This window comes from Harpegnathos saltator, unplaced genomic scaffold (assembly GCF_003227715.2).
Source record: "Harpegnathos saltator strain DR-91 unplaced genomic scaffold, Hsal_v8.6 scaffold467, whole genome shotgun sequence".
Taxonomy (NCBI): Eukaryota; Metazoa; Arthropoda; class Insecta; order Hymenoptera; family Formicidae; genus Harpegnathos; species Harpegnathos saltator.
Window position 1 is genome coordinate 1,026,380 of NW_020230280.1, and position 16,035 is coordinate 1,042,414.

Below are 16,035 nucleotides of genomic sequence, written 5' to 3' on the forward strand. Positions count from 1 at the left end.
AACAAACTTGAAACGTCGCGAGTGCGCCTCGATGACTCGGGTGAAGCATCATACAGCCCGTGTAACTAGCTGTAGTCGTTCCAGCTGAGCGAGTCGCTCAGGGCAAAGGACTCTTATGCCGGAATCAAGGCAAGCCTCGTAGTAACTTGGCGACATTCTAAGGACGGCGCCGTAGCCGCCGGGGATCCTCGTAGCTATTGTTTGAGCACTTGCCACCTGTTCTCACGGTGGAGTTAATGGCATTGCCGCTTTGTCAGTTTATGCCATACAAACTCGCCGGCATTTGTTTTTATCGCGGGTCGAATGGTGCATGGCGCAGAGCGCCTTTCGCTTTTACCCCGAGCCAAGTCGGAGGCTCAAGGTGATCCTTCTTTCCGCGGCGGTCTACGCCGTTGCACTTAGATTAGGTGTAGATGTAGACCGCGCAGATGGACACGCGGATAAACGCTCAGACATATTACGAGCGGTGATAAATCACACACATTTTCAAGGCGGAAAACAATGACGGACTGAAAATCAAGCGAGATCGTATAGTTCGAATCAAATCCCACCGTTACACGCGCTCTTGAAATCCCAAGTCGATTTTCAAGCGCGACCGCTTTTCCGCTTTTCCTGGTCGGTAGAGAAACTGTGTGATAACTGTGTGCGATAACGAGCGATTGGACGATTCAACTCTTCGTAGCAACGATCTCTCGTCACGAACGTCATCGCGCTTTTGAGACACCGCGCTTGAATGACCGCGAGAAAAAAATCGCTCGCTCGGTAAGAAGGCCGATCAAGGCTCCGAGCGGCGACTGCGGACTAAACTGTAGCGTGTCCGAGAGACCTTTCGTTTAGACCTCCGAGATCGCTGCTAGGTGCACGTAATCACGTTTCGTACTGTCCCTCTCGCTTTGGACCACGTTCCGTTCAACTTCGACGCCTTCAACTTCGAGGTTCCGTCCGAGAGAGGCACGCCTTTCGCGCTCGTGCAGCTCGTGTCGAGCCGACTCCTTTCAGCATACCATGAGCCGCACACGTCACGCTCACACACGGTCGCGTTATGTCCCTTTGTACGCGAATTATATCTAATTGTAACCCAACGATTCCCGGAACTCTCGCACTCGCAATCAAACGGCGCAATTATCCTCCCGGCACACGACTGCACGGCTCTTTTGTTAACGACCGTTCATCATCCTGACGTATGCAAATTGAGCCGATCGAGAACAATTCAACGAACTGTTGCTCCGTCGAACACAATGTTCATCGGGAGCAGTACAGTACAGTTAAGCGTACGGACAATAGCGCTCAAGAATAATTATCGTTCCCGACCCGCGATGAATTAATTTCTTCTTCGCGATTGTTTCGTTTTACTCCACGAATGATTTGATATAAATCACAGTTCCGGGTGCATCTTCTTGCTAATTTTCCAACCAGTTAGTTGCCACTCATTAATCCCGCGCTCAATTAAGTTTCCTCTTTCCACAAAAATATCCCCGTCGAGCCGGCCGATAATGATCCCCAGTGAATTTCGCGCTCGATCGAGATAACGACGGATTACCTAGTTAATTACTAGTACATTACGCTACGGGATTATGAGACGCATAAGGAACATTTATCGGCGCGATTATACGCGAGGGGAAAACGAAACGTGTATTACGAAACGCGGATTACCAAACGGGTGCGCTGCGCTGACATAACCGCAGATATGTAAACAGCATTAAAAGCACACGATGACAGTGTGCTATTAACACATAACGCGCGACCGGAAGTAAAAGTAGATGGAAGATATCCCGCGGAGAGCGCCTTCAACCGCGGCGTTCCAGTTTGATCACGTAAGCGATCGCGACATGTCCATGCGGCCGTGCAGCGACAAAACACTTATCAAACCGGACGCACCGACATAATGAATCGGGTATATGGCCCCGACGGGAAGTGCTTTTTGCCGTTCGTCTATGTAACTGCTCGCACGGAACCCTTACCGACTTCTTCGACAGCGGACAAGTCGAGTCGCACGGCGTTTCATGATTGGTGACACGCTGGTGCATGAGACCATGTTGATACGCAGCAACACGCACGCTTATATTGATCACGTAAGATGAAATTAATCAAATTTAACGAGCTTTCATCCCCTCCCCCTTCTCTTTCATCGATTTTTCACGGAATATCTTACGAAGGAGAAATTGCTCAGCTTTAGTATTCTATCAGAGAAAGTATTAGGTCGGAAAGTTCCGTCCGTTTTTTTTTCTTTTTCAGTCAGAGAGCCATTTTTCGACGTCTTCATAAGAATTGAAACATTCGTCAACAAGTGCGTGTACCATCGACCGAAACAAGTGGTAGGCAGAAAGGGCACAGTCTGGTGAATAAGCCGCATGAGGTAACACTTCCCAGCGAAGTGCTTCTAACGTTTCCTTGACAGATTTTGCGATGCGAGGCCGAACGTTGTCATGAAGCAAAATCACTTTATGCTGTCTCGTTTCATATTCTAGTCGTTTCTCGTGCAATGCTCGGCTCGAAACGAATCATTTGTTCTCTGTAGAGATCCCCTGTGACTGTTTGTTGACCACTTTTCAATAGCTCATGGTACAGCACACCCTTCTGATCCCACCAAATACAGAGCATTGCCTTCTTCCCGTGGATATTCCGCTTTGGCGTCGATGTTGTGGGTTGGCCGGGATCGCAAATAATTTTTCGACGTTTGGGGTTGTCAAAATAAAGCCATTTTTCATCCCCAGTGATGATACGATGTAAAAACCCCTTTCTTCGTTGTCTAGCAAGCAGAATTTCGCAGGTGGTTTCTCGCCTTTCAATGTCTCTTGGCTTCAGTTCATATGGGATCCATTTTCCTTCCTTGTAAACCTTTCCTAAGGCTTTTGAAGGATCGGAAATGACAGATTGAGCACAATTTAATGCTTCTGCAAGTTGCTTTCACGTTTGACACGAGTTTTCGGCCACCAATGCCTGCAATTTTTCGTCTTCGAATACTCTTGGCCGTCCAGAACGCTCTTTGTCCTCTACATCAAAATCACCACTTTTAAAGCGTTTCGAAAGCATTCTCTGCATGTTTTATCGGAAGGAGCATTATCACCATAAACTTCATAAACAAGCATTCGATGAGCTTCAGCTGCAGTTTTCTTCCAATTGAAGCAAAAGATTAACACTTGGCGCAAATGACGCTCATTTGGCTCAAATTTCGACATTTTCGATGCAGTAAAAAACAATGTTATTGATGCAAACGTATACCTTTACGTACTGAATGTTATTGACAGATGTCTAAACATTAATGTTTAATGTCTAAACATTAGAGGTTAACGACAGTTCTAGCTGTAGCTACTTGCCGCTACATGTACGGAACTTTCCGATTTACCTAATAAGAAAAGGTACGATTTTCTCGAATAGCAGAGTAACGCACACGTGTGGTATTTAAGTCATATAATTACCTAACGTTTCTTGCTACATTTCGCGCGCTGGCCTGTCGAACAGCGCGCTTTCAGATTCGATTGCCTCACGCGCAAGGCAAGGGACGCGCATTCCGCGCCGAGGTGATATCCCGCGATGACGAAAAAATCAAGGAACAGGATGCAGAAACGCGGCGCCGTGCTTTTACCGCGGTGGCGATGTTACGCACCGCGTGTGCTAACGGAAGCGCCTTTTGGCGCATAAATTCGCACGCAGATTCGCGCGCCTTACGAGGGATTTCCTCGGCAGTGTCGAACACACGTTCAACGACTCCGCCAATGAGGAAAAGGAAAGCGAAGAGATAAAGCGTTAGATACTCTCGATTCTCTCCACGTGTCCATGCCGGACTGCGGGACAAAGACCGAGGTACACAAAGCGTGGGTTTCGGCGAAATCACGAAGATTTCTCCGGTTTCTACGGACAACAAATTACGCACTGCTAATTTTTACGCGCTGCTGATCCGGCAGTGTTCGCCGGTAGCAAGACTGTCAAACAAATTCACCAAACAATCAAACAATCAAACTATCACAATTTTTTCCGGAATAACACAATGCCAGCTATATTAACTGTTACCAAACTGACGTCATTTAGAGTTGCAACGCAACATCATATTTTTATTAATTGTTTATTTCAAAAAAGAAAACGTAAGAAAAGAAGATGTAACAATATCAACGATCATTGTCTAATAACTTTTCAACAGCTGTTAATTTCAGCATTAGAAAACTGCGAGGGAACGTCTTATTAAAATATACGTGAAATTGGGGAGGTTGCAAGTGTGCACGTATCGAGATAATTTATTGCGCCTTGCCGCAACTGGATTTCCTAAAAAAATGCAAATACGCGTGAAAATTGCGAGGCATAGAAACTCACGAGTGGGGTGAAATCAGTCACCGATGCGGAACTGGAATCACGCGCGTTGTACCTGAGATCGGCGCGGACAAGACGTTAACTTTCCGACACGACAAACTTTCTCCGAGAAAAAACCGTTACTTATTCGCTATCAGAATTTTGCCGACAAGGTGGAAGGGTTCTTTTTCGCACCGTCAATCCCGATCGCCCAACCGGTTATTCGCACGTAAAAGAACTTGGGAGATTTGAGAATAAATTATAATCCAAGTGCAAACACACGAGTATAGAGGAATTCAAGGTACAAATTGAAGACGTTGGTAAGAATCAGCATATCGGTACGAATTAGCATCGTTAGTTACCGAAGATAAGCCGAAGAATTTTTACATCCGATTTACATTTGAATTGTACAAAAGGAGGAGCCAGATTCTAACAGCGATTTCTAAATTCTATAAATGCAATTTAGCGGATCGAGCGTTTGCTTTGAGAGGCGAACGCTCTTAAGATTCATTGAAGGCTTATTTATTCGCGAATCTTGCGAGCATGTACGGCACATGTCTGAACTTTCGTTTCGGACCTGGTCGTATATCCCCGTCATGTTGGAGTTTGGCGATAATAATTATATCCGCAGGCCCGCAGATAAACAAGTGCATTTTTTTACCGTACTCATACCCGGCAGATAATACGTGAATTACTCTGATCGCTCGTGTTCGACGACACGCTGCTATTACTTAAAATTAGGGATTGAAAGCCGCTGAAATATATGATTGTGCCGACGACGATGGTACGAGGGAACAGGGGAACAGGGGCCGGACTTGCGCAGCGACACGGCAATAAAATTCGCAACCGCCATAACATCGTAAAGTCAAGCAGTTGAAAAATAACGATTTCCCGTACAGCGGGTTCGCGATATAATTTCTTTCTTTTTTTTTCGCGGCTTTCTAACAGGAACATAAAATCGCGCGCGCATCGTTAAGATGTTGATGGCAACAACCTCGAGATATAACGCACCTTCATTAACGCAGAAGGAAACTTATATTCTTGGAAAAAGAATCCGGCTCTCTGATTAATTCGTTATACTTAAACGATTCCCGAACACTAAAATCGCTGATTATAAAAACGCGCGTTAGAAGGATGTTCAGCAAGGGAATGATCATTTTTTGATCATAATTCCACATTACTGATAATTAGCATATTATCCGTAGTAATGTAACGGTCTGTGATAAAATTATCCCTATGATAATTTTGCAAACTATCACATAGCGTAACGATTAGAAGGAAAATAACACGCTACAACACAGAAGCAAGTAAAAGTGACAGCACGATTCGACTACAGATTGCGACTAATTGCTCCCTTTGAGAGAGAGAGAGAGAGAGAGAGAGAGAGAGAGAGAGAGAGAGAGAGAGAGGGAGAGGGGGGGGAGAGAGAGAGAGAGAGAGAGAGAGAGAGAGAGAGAGAGAGAGAGAGAGAGAGAGAGAGAGAGAGAGAGATGACGACGAAGCTCTCCCACAACACGCCATAAATTTCGGACTTGAAGCGCGGGTGAAAAAAGATCGTGTTGAAATGGTTAACCCCGGGAACACGGCAGCCGTCGAAATTGATCGCTGTAGCTTCGAAATCTGCCACTTAATGAGACCTCCGTGTACCCTGTTTTACAGATCGGACAGGCCGGCCAGCTGCCTGCTGGCGCGGGTCGGTTCTACTCGTTGCAACAAAGTACCGCCTCTACAAAGTCAATTGACCTGATCGATGAGGGTAAATCGATTGATCGGCCGGCCACGCCGCAGGATCGATCGCCGCGACTCGACGTCCATCAGCGTCGATTATCCGATCGTTATGTACAGCGGAATCCGCGGATACTGATTATGACCGCGTGCTGAGTTCGTGTTTCAACGTTAGCAATTTCAAAAACGGATGTCATTAAAGTCAACTACGCGTGTAACAGAGAGCGCATTCTTTTGTCTGGGCGATGAAACGTGGCATTTTCTCCTCGTGTACATACATACCGATTGCTCTATCGCCCGTCCGTACCGGTGGCCTTCCCGCGACTTATTTTCACGGAATAGCCGAAGAATCCGTCTATGATCTCTGGCAAGAGAGACATTGTCCACTCGACGATACGTTCGCGAAGCGCACTGCCGATGTCCTCCGAATTAATAGCGTCGATCCTCTCGTCCCGTAACTGTGTCGTTAACATTCGCGAGCATCAATTAAAGGCGGAACGTGATTGCCGGCAGCTCGAAATAAGGTTACTCTCGGTTACTCTCGGCCGACAAAGGAAACGGTCCTTAAGAGGAGTCGCGGCGGCCGGCCCGCGCGCGCGCGCGGGACTATAAACGATCGATCGTTTTACGCCGATTCTAAATTGGTCCGAGCCGATTTTCCCGGAGTCGCACGGTTCCGTATAGGAACCTGCGTCGCGCAAGTGTCATAAACATCGCGCTCGACATTTCTACGAGATCGTATCTTTCTATCGCGAATCGCATAAATCCCAGCGGCTAATTCAGCCGCGGTTAAATGGCGAATTAAATCACGCGCGCGCGAGTTACGTCGACAGATAAGTCGTGCTTTTAATTGCCGATACGGTCGCATTTATTAACCGGTTATTAACCGTCATTCGACCGTTAAGAACGGCGAACAAGGAGAGCTGCCGCCGCGAACCGGAGCCGGCGCCAGCTGGACTTTGCGCTCGCCACGGAGTCATCGATACGCGTTGTGTGGGATCGCTGCAATTTTCCAGCTGTTAGAGACAATTTTCTTCATTTAACGGGCAAACGTATTCGCGGCATGGCGCGCATGCCGGAATGAGCGGCCGGATGTTTATCGCTACCCCGCCGGCTCATTATTTCCCGCTATTTTCCAATTATCCACATCGCTATTCGCCCCTCTCGTTTATGCCCGAGACGGATAAATCACCACGAGAATCCGTTGTACGCCGAAGCTGATGAATCGTCGAGTCGTTGAAAGCGAATGATTGTTGACGGCAGTCTGCCTCGCTCTTAGCAAGTCCAAGTCCGCCCAAGAATCGGATTCTTAGAAACGCGCGAAATTAATTCTGATAAATTCTAAACAGATTCTAAGAAAATAAAAAGGAAAAAAGAAATGTAACAAGTTGTAACAAAAAAACATTAGATACGAAAGATCTCGATCAAAGCGTGCAACAAGATGTGTCGTCTCGTCCGTCCTTTCTCGTCACAACGACCGCTCGATACGCCATTCATTGCTACGTCCGGCGAACGTGTAATCGCGTTACTAAATGAGCGAGGAACGCTCGCGGTGAGACGTCACTTTCAGCCGCTCGAAAAGAACTCGGTCCGCTCCTATCTTATAAAATCAATCGGTCCTCTCGATCGACGATCGGTGCGCGCCGGGTATTCGCGGGAGGATACGGCCGCAATTTGAAATCCATTAGAATCGATTTTCCTGCACGGAGGCCGTACTCGGGCACGAGATACGCGTGACGTACCCGCGGCGTTCGCTCTTGTCGGTTTCACCGTGATTGCGACCCACCGTCGACGAACAGGCGAGCACGTCAGGACGAAGAGGAGGAGGAGGAGGGGGAGGAGGAAGAGGAGGAGGAGGTGGAGGAGGAGGAGGAAGACCGGGCTCGCGATCGGGATCTCGAGTGCTCCGAGAATCACGATACGCGAGAACGCGGAGCTTAACCCAGATCCCGGTCCATGGACGTACAGATCGCGGAGGAAGCGGCGGCGGCGGCGGCGACGACGACGACGACAACGACGACGACGAGGTGGAGGATGCCACGGCGAAAATCGGTCGTCCGACTCTAGCCGCGATTTCTACCTTATACCAACTCCGCGTGCCTGGCGTGTCCGGCTATTATCCTCGTCTGCCCGCAACGATACTACCTGACCGCTGCGTGACGGCAGAGACGGAGAAACGGACGGAGAAAGAGAGGAAAAAAGAACCGGTCCCCAAGTTCAGTGACGCGCGTATTTCGCGGGGCTCGTTTGTCCGTGAAAAGGAGCGTGCGCGCTCGTTGTCGTCGACGGCGGCGTCCAGGATCGCCGGATAAAATACTGGTTTTTAACTCGGCTCGCGCGCGAATCGTCGTCGTTTCACGACTCGTTTCCCCGGCGCGGCGGAGCTACGATCTGCCGGGCCGCGAGCGACTGGTATTAAGTACCACCGCTGGCTTTCGTGTTTAAGGCTGTTTTACTTCTGCGATAATGAGACAGTCGGGACTTCAGATTGATTTCGCTGTACCAGGTGGCAAATGAGGAAAAACGTGTGGATGAATCGCGCAGGACATCGTATGCTTAAGTGTTTTTGATTTATTTTATCGCGTCGTTTTGCAACCAGCCTCCTGAGAGACCATCGCGCTCTTGTCGAGAATGATCAAAGCATATTACGTGCGTTTCGCAAGTGAATCCAGTTCTTGTTCAGCTTCAGAGAATGCTGATGACTAAAACACGTCGTGTAATTACGAAATATCACCTGACCGATCATTATTTCTTCGTCGAGGTTCTCGCTCGCGGTGTGACTCATTGTTACAGTACAGTAGTACAGAATTTCGGAATCCCCGCGTCCAAAAGTCACAGTGAACAATCAAGTTCACGAAAACACGGATCCGACCCCGAATAATCCAGGTCTTATGCAATTCTCACAGTTTCTCGTGGAAACGCACCGCTACGCGTAAGCGAAATGCGTCCCACGACCCCACTGCCTTCTGCGAACTAATTTTCAATAACAAAACTTGTATCTCATAATGCTTGTATCATCAAACTTGTATCTCATAACGCGAGTTTTCGGTGCATCTAGTCATCGAGCTGTGCGAGTCGCGCTCTCTCGTTCGACTTGCGTAATTGAAATATGAAGATTTCAACGAGTCTCTGTCTGATTACAAGTGGCTATTTAATAATTAAAACGGACAGCTCCAATATAAATGGATTCCTTTTAACATCGGCGAATTACTTTGTTAGTCGACCAATTATAGCTTATAGCTACGGCTGTTGGTTACGTGCGATACCGGCAGCAATAAACAAGCTTTGCAAGATAGTTTCTAATAGGTAGACCGGGAACACGTAAGAAACTAGTTGTAATACTCTTGAGGAAGGCACTTCGGCACTCACGCGGCACATACGCAGCCCGATAAGTCAATATTGCTTGTTTCTCGCTCAAACGAGTTTGTGCCATGCATTTTGAAGCGAAATTAAAGAGTGAGTGACGTAAACTCGAAAGAAAAGAAAGAAAAAGGTCGATTAAGAATTTACTACAGAAAAAAAATCTAAAAAATTTGATTCAGTCACAAGGTTTGATGAGATTTCCATAAGTGACGTCAGATAATATAGGCTGAGAATATGTATCGTGCGCTATCGTATAAAGACATCCTCACAGCAATTACGTAAATCATTTAGATGAACGATGAATGATTTATTTGCATCGAGTGCAACAAAGTCCAATTTTACTGGAAACTTTCTTTTGACTAACCTAGTACATCTTGTACAGATTTATATCTTTCTCTCTAAACTAGTTTTATCTCAAAGCTTTTTCCCTTTTCCTCATGGAGTCCGACCAACTGTTCCAACAGACATCTCGAAAAGACGTCACTTTAAGATAACATCAAGATGCTATCTTAAAAGTCCTGACATGCAACTTCACTTGCACCTCTTGCAACTTGTATTTCATATAAATACGAAGATTCACGCACCGAGGAAGAGGAAACTCGTTTTGTTGTTTGGAGTCTCCGGTATTTCGAGCTACGTGCTTCAAATCGAACTCGTATATCCAGTACGATTGTCCGAATCCGAATTCCGTTGTATGTCACGCGATTGGACACGAATCCAATACGATAGAGATAGTCATTTTAAGCGCAAGTTATCGCTCACGTAAAGTGGCTCTGTCTTGTATTGGATTCGTGTTCAATCGCGTTCGATACTTACATCCTTGATAAATCTGTCGATTTCTGTGTGGTCGGGCGGTTCGATTTGAAGACAGTGACCGACTTCGCGTACGTGCCATACCGGCCGGCAATCATTCGGCGATAACGAACGCGGCGTGTGAGTGGCTGCTGCATGTAGGTGAGCAAGTTGCTTAGCCAGTCCGCGGTGAACTGTTATATGCACTGGCATGCTGCCCGTCGCTCGTTGAAAAGCCATTTCTGGTGGCAATGCCAACGACGAAGGCGCTTACACTAGAAAACACTCGCGATTCTCCGCGTCGAACCCGTTTCTGTAGCGATCGAACGCGTTTCGAAGGTTCACGGTACGACACGCGTTTCCAAGTCTGGGAAGCAGCGGTCGAAGCACCGAAAATACAAGCGAGCACTTTCGATCAAAGTTAGAGCAAGACTGCAAAAGCTTGCGCTCGATTTGTGATTGCGCACATATTGTCAAAATGTTGTAATATTTTTCAGATGGCAAATTTCTAATAAGCTATGCGACTTGATCGATTTATCTCTCTCTCACTCTCCTTTTAACACGCTAATCTAGTATATGAGAAGAAAACTTAATACGAGCGGATTCATTCTAAATGCATATGGTCACGATGATGGTCGATAACACGCATGCCAGAAATTAAATAAACTTGTCGCAACTTTTAGGGCTACGTTTCCCAAGTCCAAGTTCCCAAGAATTCCAGTTCCCAAGAAAGTTTGGGAGATCAAAGGTTTCAAAAGTTTGCGTCAGCCAAGTTCTGGGGTTCGTGTCCTGAAATTTAGGTGAAGTCGTTAATGTGCGTCAGGTAAGCCGCCGATCCGCGGGTAAAAGTTCCTCGTAATCGCGACATAATTGAGAAATTCCGATACGCCGGGAGAGAGTGTTTCGCGGGACGGAAACGCGTCCGGATTCCCACATTGGGAACGATCGCCGGCCGATCGTCGTCGTCGTCGTTTACGTCCCACGGTAATCGAGACCGACCAATTTAGGATGTATGGATCGCCGGTCGAGTCAATCCGCGCCGCTCTACTTAGCCAAATGTGTTAGGTGTGCTGCACTTAATTGCGGAAAGGAACGAATCGGCCAGCGGATCGGTGTAACGAAGTAACGAAACACGGACGGCAGCAGGTCGATGAGGAAAACCGACGTATTTCGATCACGATGTTGTTCCCGGCTGAATTCGCGCGCGCAACTCTCGAATACATTTTCTCGATGGGACTCTGCTGTGTGTCGGAGGGTCGCGGGATTTCGCATCGTTAGATCTGACTGAGCCGAAGGGGCTAACACTGAGGCGTTCCGAAACTTTCTCTCCGATATTTCGTCAGGTCTCGACACACCGAAGGGTTAAATCGTTGAACGAAAAACTATAGTCTCTCGCATCAATTTCCATTAATGTTCAGATGCCAAATTCGCGTATCTGTCTCGCTTATGATATCTTTCTGAAATTTGAAAAGCGATGCGTTGATAAACAAATTTAGCCATTAATTATCAATAGTTTCGGGTATCGCATCCCTGTTAGTTAATGATTATTATTTCAATGATATCACATAAAATCCCACGTAGAGCGTATTTTTCAAATAATTACTTTCTCGGAATCGAACGAGTAAATTGTGGACCGCTCGCCTACAATTTACTAGCAGTAGCGCTTCTCGCTCGAATTCTATCGCGATTTTTTATGCAAAAATATCCTACATTTATTTCGCAAATTTCACGCGTGGTACCGTTTCTCGTCAAAAACAGATTCTTTAATGTAACTGGTAGATCCAATCACTTTCCTTCATAGTGCACACCGCTGAGCGCACATTACGATTTACGCTAAACGGCCGTTTATTTTCACGTGGGCTTAATTATATACAAAACGCCTTGCGGGTGTTGTTATCACGATGGTCGATCGTTGCCATTTCACCCTACATTAAACGCGTTCGAATTCGCGTCTTACCAAAGACGCGCGCGCAAAAGGATCACTACTTTCTCTCTACCGTTCCCTATCATCGCCAATCTCTATCGTTTAATTGTAATTGGCACGCGAGGTTCTATCGTCGATACTCGACGACTTTATATTCGTAAAGGTAAGACGTGTCGAATTCTCGAGTTACTTTACGATCAATCGTGCTAGAAATCGAAAGCAAAACTTTACATCAGTATCGGACTGCGTATCGGAACAGAAGGAGAGAAAGAGAAAAGGGAGGGGGGGCGGGAGGGAAGGAAGAACAAGAAAGACAAGTAACACGAGAATCAATCCGATTTGAAAACTAGTGATGGGCGATCTCGATTCAATTTTCAAAAAATTGATCTTTTTTTTCCAAAGATCGATTTTTTCCAATCGATTCGCTCGGGCCGATTTTTTTTTTTTTTTTTACTAAATCGTTTCTACCTATTTCAATTTCAGATTAATACAAAAATTGATATTTTGCGAAAAATCGTCCATCACTAGTTGAAACACAAAGACCTTACAATGGTTGTAGATTGCAACAATAATTGCCACGCGTAGAGCGATTAGTCACGCTTGCCATAATAATAATTATAGCAATTATTTTCATAGGCAGTGATCATCGGGCGTCTGGCACGTTTTAGGGTTACAATTCGAGTTAAGTTGGTCTTTTGCGAGGGATCAGGGATCATTGTTTGAGGGCATTGGTCACCGACCCAAATCCACGCGGAAGCGCCATTTTCAACGAATTTATGCCGATGGAAATCAAGCCGCAGTAAATTCTCGACCTTCGTCGTCAAGGAGTAGCGATTTGATAAAACTAGTGGACGTAACGGTGTATCTCGCCGCTTCAGCAGATTCGCCAATATATTTATTTCGATATACGAGAAATAAATAAAAGACTACGAGACGTCGAAGAGACACGAATAGTTTCTCCTCGCGTATGGCGAGTCGTCTTAACCCACGCGAACCAATCATGTGTAGCAAACGAACGGAATAACAGGGATAACATTCAGTTAACTGGCCATCATATCGACAATATTTATGCGAGTATATCGTGTCATAAGATTTTCACTACAGACGATCTCGTGAATGTATAATGGGCAGAGAGGGGAGGGGGGAGGAGGAAGATGGTACCGTCCAAAATTTTGATCTTTGGTCATCTCATGAACGAATTATTCGTACATTGTGTTCATGTGTGTGTGTGTGTGTGTGTGTGTGTGTGTGTGTGGATGCGGGTTATCTCCGATACGAGATGTCTCGCGGTAGCTGTTCCAGATATTTTTTACGCCATCTTTTGTTTCTCTTTTAGATACGGGCCGATATATAAATATGCGAACGCGCTCCACGTCTGCGTTTTTTTCTAGGCGATTACAAAAGTAGGCCGACCGTGTATCGAAAGCCAAAGCTGCGTTGAACGCTTGATACGCGATTTTGTTCTTCGTGCAACATGATGCAGCAAACCACATGCGCGTTGCAACACGTCGAACAGCCATCATTACATTCCGTTTTGGCGCGTTTAACTCATCACCTGGGTCGCGTCAGAGTTCGATGGACACAACACCGTGTATTCACTTGCGTATTCCTCGTCATCGTCGCACGCATTTTGCACAACCCAACACACTTCACTTGATTTGCCGGTATTCACGTCGCAAGCGAAGAGAGCTAACGAGGGAAATACATGGGAAGAAGAAGAACTGAGAGAGAGAGAGAGAGAGAGAAAGGGAGAAAGAGAGGGAGAAAGAGAGAGAGAGAGAGAGGGAGAGAGGGGGAGAGAGAGAGAGAGAGAGAGAGAGAGAGAGAGAGAGAGAGAGAGAGAGAGAGAGAGAGAGAGAGAGAGAGAGAGAGAGAGAGAGAGAGAGAGAGAGAGAGAGAGAGTAACAAGAATGAAAGGAATAAGAGATAAAAGAGGAAAAGAGGCCAAAGGATATCTCTTGACTACATCTGCTCGAAGACAAGAAAAGCGAGCAGGAGGAGGCAAGACACATGAGGAAGTGGCCAAAACAAGACAAGGAGGATTCAAAAGGAGAATGTGAAGAGCTTCTGGTGAAAAATGAAACGAGAGAAGGAGCGGAGATGTGGAACAAGTTAAAGGAGTAAAAAACGTGTTCATGCTTCCATAGCAAAAAGAGGACAGGGCAAAAATGTACTAGAAGATCAAAGAAAAAGAGCAAGTATAAAGCAGACGACGTGAGCAGTACGTCTGATATCCTGAGAAAAGCTAGATTATATGAGGATCGAAGATAGACTCAAAAAACGCGACGAACCGGATGGCGTATTGCTTTCGCGAAGACGGCGAAAAAGGAGGAAGCAGGTGGCACGACGAAGGAGGCGCAACAAGCGGCGCGCGCGAGCGTGAGCACCAGGTGGAAGGGGTCGTTTGCAGCGGAAGACGAGAAGTACCGGGCGAGTAGCGAAAGCGGAAGAAGAGGACAGACCTGCAAGGTAAGGCGAGGCGAGACGAGGCGAGGCGAGGCGAGGCGAGGCGAGGCGAGACTTGAGAGAAGCAGAGCAAAGAACATGACTCACTCACCGTTCCTCCTGTTGGCGCTGCTTGCGACGCGTAGCGCGAGCGTGCCGCGCATGTGGGCGAGCACCGTCGCGAGCACGACGAGTGCCCGGTAGCCGTCGTGGGACCTCATGCCGGCCTCTACCGAGGGGACAGTTTAGAAAATAGAGAAACGATGGCGATCCGGAGGCGACTCTCTCAGGACTCTCTACCGCCTCGAGCGGACTTGCTGAGGCACTGGCTCAGCGTCGACTGAGACGTACTTTGTGCTCGCCGCTCTATCAGCAGAACCGTCACTCCTCTCGGTACGTTTCACACCGCGGCCGTGTGTATCCCCCGGGTAGGAACTACCACCACAACTACGGACAGAACCAACGGATGACTACGGGCAGGTTGTTACTACTATTGCCCGTGGCAAAGAGGGTCCCCCACACTCTTATCCCGAATTTAATACCAGCGGTGGCCACCGCGGTATCGGTCACCACCGGCTTTGCTCTCGTACCCATGCACTGGCCCTGCACACCTATTTAAAACCTATCGCTCCACCTCGCGCTCCTTACCATTGGCTCCTGCCCCAATTCCTTGCCCAATGGTACACTCTCGCGCGCGTTCACCTCCTTTTCAGATCGCCGGCGACGGAGGTGGCGGTGGTGGCGGTGGTGGCGGTGGTGGCGGTGGTGGCGGTGGTGACGGCGACGGCGGCGGCGGCGGCGGCGGCGGCGGTGGTACGGCTTCAGGTGGAGGAGAGAGGAAGAGAATTGGCGAACAGGGTTTGGGTGGTGAAGTAGGTAAGGCAGTAGGTGGTGAGGTCCACCGAGGCGGTAAATACCATCGTCGGACACGTCCGGCAGCAGCGGCGGCGGCGGCGACGGCGGTAACGAACTACTCGGTGACGTCGAAATTTTCCCCCCTTTCGCGCACTCGCGCGCGCCGGTCGCGGCCGATGAAGGTGAAGGGGGTTTTTAGGTGGGGTTCGCGTGCGAGTGAGCCAAGATCGCGTCGGCGACTCTCCGCTCGGTTCTCTCCCGGCTCTCTTTCCGCGTCTCTGTGTGTGCCGCGAGCGCGCGGTTCATAGCTGCTCTAAGACACGGCATAGCCGGTATAAGCCGCCAGTCGTTTGTTCGTGTTTCATTTACGACAGACCTGCAGAGGTATGGGCGTCGAATACGGATTCCTACTCGAGGATTCCTACACGACGAGGAAACGCGATCGGGATCCGCCATCGGGTCTACTCGCGGCGGGAAAATCCCGCGATGAGGCCGCGATGGACAAGGTCGAGGCAACGGTGAAAATTCACCGAACGCTATACAATCTGTTGCAGTTGCTGGTGGTATCGTGCCTGGTATCGCTGCCAGGCAGCGGTGCAACGTGCGAAGACCGAAGAATGTTAGCTAGTCTAAGGGTTACACTCCTG

At 47.8% G+C, this 16,035-nt stretch overlaps 1 protein-coding gene across 3 annotated transcripts in view; it reads right to left on the bottom strand.

Moving 5' to 3' along the window:
• The window catches only part of LOC105184999 (laccase-5), a 55,100-nt gene extending 39,975 nt beyond the window's left edge, over positions 1-15,125 (bottom strand). For all 3 annotated transcript variants that reach the window (XM_011144181.3, XM_011144180.3, XM_011144179.3), the window contains exon 1: positions 14,646-15,125. In XM_011144181.3, coding sequence (XP_011142483.1) covers positions 14,646-14,754 — 109 coding nt within the window. In that variant the 5' untranslated portion in view covers positions 14,755-15,125. The remainder of the gene's footprint in view (positions 1-14,645) is intronic.
• Between the last annotated feature and the right edge of the window lie 910 nt (positions 15,126-16,035).